The sequence below is a fragment of the Eurypyga helias genome, unplaced genomic scaffold, assembly GCF_000690775.1.
Source record: "Eurypyga helias isolate BGI_N326 unplaced genomic scaffold, ASM69077v1 scaffold1268, whole genome shotgun sequence".
Classification (NCBI taxonomy): domain Eukaryota; kingdom Metazoa; phylum Chordata; class Aves; order Eurypygiformes; family Eurypygidae; genus Eurypyga; species Eurypyga helias.
Window position 1 is genome coordinate 47,272 of NW_010264757.1, and position 9,583 is coordinate 56,854.

At 42.5% G+C, this 9,583-nt stretch overlaps 1 protein-coding gene across 1 annotated transcript in view; it reads right to left on the reverse strand.

The window, feature by feature from the left end:
• OPRK1 (opioid receptor, kappa 1) overlaps window positions 1-8,012 on the reverse strand; it is a 19,475-nt gene extending 11,463 nt beyond the window's left edge. Inside the window, exon 1 of the mRNA XM_010156470.1 lies at window positions 7,749-8,012. Within this exon, the coding sequence (XP_010154772.1) occupies window positions 7,749-8,008 (260 nt within the window). The 5' untranslated portion in view covers window positions 8,009-8,012. The remainder of the gene's footprint in view (window positions 1-7,748) is intronic.
• Between the last annotated feature and the right edge of the window lie 1,571 nt (window positions 8,013-9,583).

A 9,583-nucleotide genomic window follows, 5' to 3' on the forward strand; every position in this document is an offset into this window, starting at 1 on the left:
GTTGGGACCTTGGGAAACACTTTAAGTAAATGCGAACATTGTTACTGCACACATTTAAAGGTTGTCTGTCTTTAACATCAAAATTGTTAGGACCCTACAAAAAAATTGTATGTGTTGCCTAGAAAATAATATCCTAAAGTGGAATTCTCTTTATTAATAAGTATCTCTAGGTACCTATTTTTCAGAGGCTTAAAGAAAAAAGCATGGTCTTGTCCTTCATTCTCCCCTCAGGGAGCATAATATACCTGAATGCCAGAAGGTATCATTAAAATCCTTACAATTTACCACTACCATTATTCCTCTGAACCAGCCATAAACTGACCCTGAACAAGATCTTGCAGATTTAGATTGGATATAGCAGCTTTCCTTCTTGAGCTAAAGAATCAAATTCTGAATTATAGAAGTTCACGTCTACATATATCCTGGTCACAATGAAGAAAAATTCACGCTACTTAACAAAAATGAACATTTTCCTCCTTCTATCATAAGTACTTTTAATATTTTTATGTGAGCTTAAGTCTTTTTTTTTTGAAGAAGTATGCTTAATGTTAGAAACATCATTACTGTGAAATTAGTGCTTCCGTGAGTTTGCTAGGAGAGCTCAGAAAAAGTTTACAGTGCTGGGATTTATTGTGGCTTAAATTGAAATGGTGAGAATGCAGAATTTTACAGAATTGGTACTTTATCCAAAATCAATATGTCTAATATTATTGTTGGAGAGCCTACATAGCTTAGACTATGTAGCTGGTTTTTTAGGTCTATTGACAAGTGAGAGGAATCTAATCCTTCTCAAGCAGCTGACTCTCTGTTGAGAAACATTATGCTGCTGCAGATGTTTTCCAGTGACCAGTCACGCTACAAAGAGTTGCCAGGGTGTTATACAACCCACACTAGTACTTCCTACTTGCCACAGGTGCATTCCCCTGGTGAGTGCTGAGTTGCTGTTTCTCTTAACAGCCACCTTTCCAATGTTTTTATCTCTTGAAATGAGGGTTGGGGGTTTTTCCCATGAAGGATATGAGCACCCTTAGAAGGCCAAAAAGCTTCCTATGTGTTTGTGGGAGAGGAAGGTGAGTTTCTATGCTGCAGGACATAAACTGACTGACGAAGAGAACAAATCTTATTGTGCAAGGGGACAGAGATATCGGCTGCAATAGAATATTTTTCAGGATCTTACTTTCCTTCTTACTCTTTGGAGAGGATCTGATACCCATAGGTAGTTTTGTATGCAGAACTTGGCTGGTAGAAGATAAATGTTATTGAATATTTCCTCCCCCTAGATGTTTCTGCAGGAGACAAATAAGGGAAGAATTAAAAAATCTCTCACACAGTAGTACTGGGGGGTGGGTATCACTCTTGCTCTCAGATCAAGGCACCCTCTGTCCATTTTGCCACAGGGATGAATAATAAATGCCAGTGCTGGGAATGTTTTATAGGACAACTATACACTTGGATGTGTGGGGACCTGAATCTGTCTCTGGTCAGCACTCCTGTAATAAAGTTGAATGGGAGACAAGGGACCTCACTCTATAACAAGTATAGGATTATGTGGTAAGGCAACAAATGAATATATCAGTAGTGAGCCAGCCCAGGGAAAAGTCATCAGTCTATCTTAGGAGGCGGTTGGGAGGCTTTCTGCAGACTCTACCCATCCATCAGTTCTCCTCACCTTCCTCAGAGGAGCCCAGAGGACAGGTCAAATGAAAACACACTTTTCTAAAGGAGATGATACAAGTGAAATGCAAGAAACTTTAAGATGCCGTCAACTGAAAAAAAAAAAAAAGAAAGGCACAGCTGCTAGATTCCATGGTGAAAATTCTGTTCGTCTCCTGCACACTTTAACAAGTCAGTCAGTCTGAAAGGCATGTCTTACAGCATGTAAGTCCCAATGCTCTCCATTGGCCAGCAGTGTGATAAAAACCTTTTCTGGATGTGAACACTAAACAAACATCAAATAGCTTGTCCAAACTAATCTTGCCATGCAGGTTCCCATATATCACCACTCAGGGAGGCTTTTCCCCGTTACCCTGTGGTAGCCCCAGTGGCTAAGTTACCTACAATGCAGTGGGAAGTGGAGTTAGCTATGTAGTCCGTCAGCAGATATAAAATCCTCTGTCTTCCAGGTTCAGGGCAACAAAGTTTGGGAACCCTAGGCATTCATTCATAACGTACTACTGAATGGCACTGGTTTTGGGGCACAGCAGAGCAGACAGGCAGAGGACTGTGTGCTGCAAAGGAGGACTGGTGCAAGGAGCAGAAAAAGCAGAAAGGTTCTGCACATGTTCTAGCCACGTATTAGTGGAAACTTGTGCACTGAAGAAAACCATGTTAAGCTCATACTCATGCAGAGAAGACAGAGATTTCACTGTAAATAGTCTCAGCACTGAAAATAGAAAACTGCCTAGAATTAATTTTCACTTCCCTAGGGATTAGAAGGTGAATCTAATGCAAGCTGAACTGTCTGGCTTCAGGCAAAATAAATATTTCAAAGATGATACACAGGCCAGCATGCAAATTTCCTCATAGGACCATGTGAACCTTTACATATTCTTTATTTATATTCTTTTTACATTTTGCAGTGTGCCAGCAGGGTCAGACACTCTTCCTTCCATGTCTTCGTTCCATCTGTACACACCTCTTCCCCACAGCTAATACAGTTTGTGCACTCACGCCTGTCTGTAGACAAAATGACATTCATACTGCCATTTCCTCATGCCTCTCAAACTCCACAAATGAGACTAACAATAAACCAAGCGGAGTCTTCCTTGAGGAGGAGAGCACAGGCCTCACACTTGGCAAGAATTACCTGATTCTTACAGATGGGAGGACCAAAACAGACACAAGTAAACTTCCTAGAAGTAGAGTTTATCAAAGTTTTTCTGAATGCTTTTCCTTTAGAAAGCAATATGTAACTGAAATAAAAACTCCTTGTGGACTCATCTCTTTCAGAGAACTTAAGGGACAAACTAATCACAGTTTGAATAGACAGTGAGAGTAGACAAGCCAGGAGCATTACCTTCCCTTGCTCTCAGAGCACCCCAGGCAGTCCAAAGTCACCAAGTAAAGAATTTTCTGCCACAACACCTGTTCAGCAAATTCAAAATTCTCTCTTAGGAAAAAAAAAAAAAAAGAAGGGTCTTCACTTTTCCCTTGCTCTGTGCCCCTTCACTAGAAAGGCTTATCCAACCTGTCCCCCTGCCAACACCATCTTCATGCTGTGCTCCCTATCCCATGCTTCTGCCAGGAGCATGATCTTCCCCACCACTCTCCTGGCTGAGGACAGGTAAACTAAATCAAGCTTTCTGCCTTGCCAGCAGCCAAACTGGAAAGTTCTTCTAAGTTTTCACTTTCTGCCAGTTCAAAAAGGCTCCCCGTAATTTGTCTTGCTTCTAGACATTGATTCCAGTTATCCCTTTCTCTGAAACAAATGACTACCTGGCTGCTAGCCCAGTGGAAGTCTCTGGATGGATACCAAATTACTTCTCAGAAGCCAGATTACTTGCTATGAGCTATAGCCCCTCTCTAATGCTGTCTCTAGTAAATATTCCTTCCAACCCTTTCTTCCATTCTCTTTGCTTTTTCAGTATCAGCTTTTCTTATCACAACATCATATTGGGAACTCATGTTGAATTTCTTGTCTGCTTATAAAGCCCAGGCCTCAGTCGTTGACTAGCAAGGTATTAAAAGTATCAGATTTGGTTGAAATGAGCTGTGCTTATCAAACTACCAGCGTTGTTTATAAACCCATCCTCTTCCATGTTTCCTGCTACCCTGGTCTTTGTGCCACCTGTAAACGCTATTGGTAATGATCTGTCTTCAAAGTTGCGATGAAAATTATGCCAAGTGTGGACAAACTCTGCAGAACCCACCAAAACTATCTCCATTCAGTGAGGTAAGCGCAGATGTTCTGAGGTCATGTCATGAATCAATCCATGTGACACCACTGTACTGTTAACAATAACGTTTCAGATGTTTAATGGAATAAAAATAGGTAAAAAGCCATAAACTTCACCAAGTATACTACAGCTAGACCTTTTCTTTTAGCAACCAAAATGGCGATTTTATAAAAAAAGGAAATCATACCAACTGCAAGTAACAGGAAAGGGGTAATTCAGTTAGGTTAACTCTTCCGGAGCTTCATTTTTTATTCCAAAGCAATATTCTTTCTAAATATAATTTAACAAAATTGGAACAATAATTTAAAGCAAATTAACAAGTAATCTTTTGATGTTATCAAAATCCAATATTGATTTAAACCAATACATTGAACCAATATAATTTTTTTTCTTTATATTTTCATTTTGGTTTGGAATGAATGATGGTGAATATTTAAAAACAATCTACAAAGGGGTCAGTTTTATATTACTCTTCTTAATAGACTCATCCTGTTACATAAGATGCCATTGGAGTTGATGAATATAAGAAGAAAATTGTATTACTAGTTATATTTTCTCTTCAACATTAGACTAAACAGAACAATACAAGCTTTCTCTTTTCCCATAGGAAGGAATCTACATATCTGTCACACAACCTCTTGTTAAAACTGGTTTGGAATGTAGAAAATTATTCAGTTCACTGTAAGCTTGAAAGATAATTTTAAAAGAAATACAGGATTGGCTATTTAGGATTCTGATGATAGCAGCTGCTCTCAGTAAATAACTTCAGGAACAATGGGGGTAAGACACCTTGAAAAAGTGAATCTGGAGTGGTAAGAGACAGCATCTCCAGGAGTTTTTACCAGGGTAGGTTTATGGTTTTGGTAAGAGCAAATGCACAGTTAAAGTTCTAACTTTAGTCAGGGGATATTTCTTCTTCTTCAGCTGTCACAAGAAAACACCATTTTTTTTAAAGTCAACATTAAATTTTAGAGAGATAAAGTCAGGAGGGAAGAGGAGGAGGAGAAAAAGACCTTTTGCTTCCAAGGACAAGTCATTTTATTCATCAACTTCAGGCCATCATTTCACTTCAAGAAATTTCTCCTAAAGCCTTGGAGGTAAAGCTGATCTCAAAAAGAAAAGGTTTGGGGTTGAGATAGTCTCTGATCAAGACACACACAGCTGTATAACTTTACTCAGGTGAGGTCAGGTAATATCACCTTGTTTCCACAAACCCATTTCATGCCTCCCCTCCTCTTCCGCAGAGGCAGGATGGTGCTTCCCACACAGTATCTGCATTTCCCACCCGTGCAAGAGGCAACATGATGCCTTCTTTCCTATTCCCTTCCCCAGGACAGCATTGCATCCTGTGTGCCATGGCTCCATGCAAACTCTTGTGTAGAAGTAGCAAAAGGAAGGAACAGACCAATGCCTGCCTAAGCCACAGCTTATGGCTGAATTTGAGCCTTTTCTAAGGCAACTCAAGACTATTTGGAGCCTGAATCTACCACAGCACTGGCACTCCAACAGTTTGACTGAAAGTCTCAGAGCAAAAGAGGTCTTGTTTGTGCCACCCAAAAGATGACAGTGTCAGCCCTGAAGTGGCCAGGCAGTTGGACTAGGTCGATCATTGCAGGTCCCTTCTAACTCTAACAATATCTCTAACAATATCAGGTGTTGCTTAAAAGAGCAAAGGGAGGAGGAGCCAGGACTGCTGGTCTAAAGGGGTCTAGGAGGAGGAGAGCAGATCTGGGATTCAGAGAGATGAGAAAGAGCAGCAAGGGCCCTCACACAAACCCTGTGCTCAGCTGAAGGGTAAAGAAGCACCACAGTCTGCCCCCATCCTCCTTTGGAGTTGCGGCAGCTGGACAAGAGGCAATGCGGGATGGCTGGAAGACATGATCTCTGTCTCTCTTGACACCTTCCTTCACAAAACTTACACAGACCTTGGCTTTCCATGCACAAGGACATCACTGCAGGCTACATTTTTCAATGGGTGATGAAAAGCAAGCATCATGAGATGCAGTCACGCAAAGAATAGGTGTGAGGGAGAGAGGGATATGAGAGGTTAGGACAAAAAATTAAAAAGTACACCTATTGCATGAATATTTGGAATGTTTCAAAATCATAAGAAATGTTTGAAACTGTAGGTGTGCCCATACATGCGCTTCAGCTAATGATTCTAGCAGTGTTTCAAGCATTTGCCACAGAGAAAACCTACAAGAGGGGGACACTGGGGGAAAAAAAAAAAAAAAGAAGAAGAAGAAGAAGAAAAGAACCAGGTACTTTTCTTAGTTCATTTTTTGATCATGTAATCAAGAGATGGACCAAGAGGAAACTGAAGCAAAAGGCTAATGTCAGAAGTGGTAGGAGAGTGATCCACACCTGGCTAGACACAAAAATAATCTTAGCAGGGCAACAGAAAAAGAGAAAAAAGGAAATACACATGTACCAGTTTAATCCATATGTACTAATTTTTAGGGATCTGACTAAGTTCGAATTTATTTACACCTCCCAGGCCAGTTAATCAACTGTCATTGTAAGTGGCTTAGAAAAATCTCTGCTTTTGCAGCTCTGCATGTGTCAAGTATGGAGTCTCTTTTCTTGCAAGATAGATAAATACAAAAAGAAATTAAATCTCTACTCTGAATGAAGGGCAAAAGGATATGGAGAGGTATAAAAATTAGAGCATCACAAAGCTGGAGCAAACCAGTTTCTCCACATTGACCATGGCATCTTTATTTCTTGCACTGACTATTTAAAGAGGACTTACTACCATTTTCAAGGGTATTCACCTGGTTATAAATCATCTTTCCCGAAGTACCTAGTTAACAACTTCACTGCTTCTAGTAAACTTCCCCCTATATCAAGTCTGACAGTTAATTTCACAATTCTGCAACTGCTTGACCCTTACCATGCATGTTTTACTAACAAGATCCCTTCCAATACCTCCCTTTTCCTTTCTGTGCACAAGCTGATTTAATATGTGCAATAAATACTCCACAGTTCTATTTTTTTAGGGTTTTTTTTTAGGATTCAAATGGACTGTGAAACAAGAGTCTAAAAAGTTTCATTTCAGTCACACTGGTTGCTCATTATGGCCCTGCCGATCTGCACTGTCCAGACATTTTTATAACTTGCGAAAGGTCAGGACAAAAAGAGAGAAATCACAGTGGAAGCTAAAATACACACAAATACGTAAATGTAAGTATTGCTGCATTTCACCAATAGTGTCATATGAAAAACTAACAGACACACAGCTATCTCTTGCTTCCTGAAAAACATTAGGAAAGGTAGAATACTCCCAGCATCTGTTTTGCTTTCTTCAAACCAACACCAACAACTGGAGTTAAACACCACTAGATAGAGAAACAACATCCCTTGCTTTACATTGAGCATTTCCACGTACTTTTATAATTTCCTTTTTTCACACCTTATTAAATGAGCCACACAAGGCACAATATATCAGTGTCCATGCGACTAGACACATAAGGCATTCCTTGGGGACTCCTAACAGGGAACAAAAAGCTGAATATTGCAGGGTTTTCTTCCGTCCACCTGAGCTTTCCCTCGGATGCCAGCAGTCTCTCATCCCTAGAGGGCACCCCATGAACGTAGCTCAGGGGCACAAATCACCTTTCCTGCAGGCTGCAGGATTTATCACTTTCAACCAGCTTCTCCCTTGTCTCTAACTGTGTGTCGGGGCAAACCACTGAGACTGAAAATGTTTGGGTCAGTCCAGTTACTGTTTTCCAGCTCCTCATGCAAGCACCCTAAGACAGCTTCCATAAAATACACCCCCATCCCCCCCTCCCCACCAGATTTAGGGAGGCCATATGCACCTCATCCAACAGGTACTCCAAAGCCCCTTACCTTATGATGACAAACATGACCAGAGAGTTTCCCACCAAGCCAACCACGAAGACAACCGAGTAGACAGCAGTAATGATGATGGGGATGGCGGGGGAGATGCTGGTGTGGTTGTGCTGTGCGTCCCCGAAGGCCCCGGTGGCATTGCTGTCGTAGTCTGCCCAGCCCAGGAGCCAGCTGCTGCTGGTGCTGGGGGGACGGCAGGGCCCCGGGGAGCAGGTGGAGTCCGGTTCCTCACGGAAAATCTGTACGGGGGCATCCATAGGGGCACAGGCAGGCCAGGAGGAGACCGGGAGGAGAGTGCAGACAGCAGGAAGCAAGTATGCTGGAAAGAGGGAAGAAGGAAAGAAACAGAAGTGCTGTCACAGCCATCAGATGTTAAGACCTCTGAAATTTGTACATGTTAAGGAGAGCTCTGCTGTGATGGGAAGTGTAACTCACTGAGCAGAGATTTAAGCAAACCACATTCATACTAAATAAGTACAAGTTTTACATCTCGCTATGTAATGGGCAAGTGCTGTTCCTCCAGGTGCACAAAGAAAGTTTTCCTCCACTTTCAGAGACTGCACAGAGAAGCAGATCAGCTGGGAAACAGCTCAGATCCACCCCCACGCTTTAACCCTGTCTCTCCCATCCTCCATATTTTCAGTGAAACCGTACCCTAATGACAGGAGCTCTGTACTGCCTAAGCTCCACTGTAAAGCTGAGGAGAGAGAGAAACCCACCACCTCTCTGCACATCTGCTTTGGCATCCAGCCCTGAGTTCTTTTTATCCCAATCCCACACCTGCTTTCAAAGAAGAGACACCCTAATGACATAAAATACCTCTTTCAGTCCAGGAAAAGGAGCGGAGTCCTCAAACAGATGTTCTTCGCAGGAAAAACAAAAAATAAAGCAGCTCCACTTGGCTCCTGGAAGCACCACCGACCTCCTAGGACTTTTGAACCCGAGGCACCTGTGCCTTTGGAGAGGAGAGCTGGCAGCAGAGCCGATTCCCAGGCATGAGCTGCGACGTGGTAGCAGCAGTTGCTGCTGTTCCAGCTCCCACCACTTTTCGTTTTCCCTCTCAGGCTGCCTCTGCCTGCCGCTCGCTCTGCCAGGGCTCCAGCAGCACTCTGCACTGATGCACACGTTCTCCTCTGCCTCTGTCCCCGCAGCTCAGAAGCTCACATGACTTTTGTCTAAACACTGAGAGGCAGATAAATTAAAAGAAAAAGCAAGAAATGAGTTCTGCAATGAATGAATGCTTATTTTTAATACACTTTTCCAGATTGCTTTTCGTCATTCCCCACGCAATCCCAGGCCTCAAGCAATGATCCCCTCTGCCTTATTGAATCCCGCATGCTTTTACAGACTTGTAGATGATGAATAAACCACGAATTTTCAGTTTAGGTGCCTTGCCTGGTCCATCAGCTCTTTCGTGCCTCAGTTCTGCATTTATGCATCCAAAACACTTCTCACTGGGTGGCTGTTCCACTGTTCCTTTCTTTACACCTGCAACTTGGAGGAGACTCACAAGCTGGCTACCAAAACAGAGGCACCCCGATTACTGTCCTCTGTCTACTCAAGCTGTCCCACACCATGTGAGAAGGCAGGAATTCACTCTAGGGCTGCTGGAGCTCTGCTCTCCCTAGGCTCCAGCTGCAGCTGGAGAGATCGTGTGTGCAGAAATTACATCCCTCAGAGCTTATCCCTAATATACTCCATCAAGCGGGGTTCAGAATACACCAATCTGTGTTCAGGATATCCCTTAATTTGCACACAGACCTTGAAATCCCTACCAAGAGTCCCTCTAAATTGTAGATTTGGAGAGGTGAGACAAGACCCTGAGTTCTTCC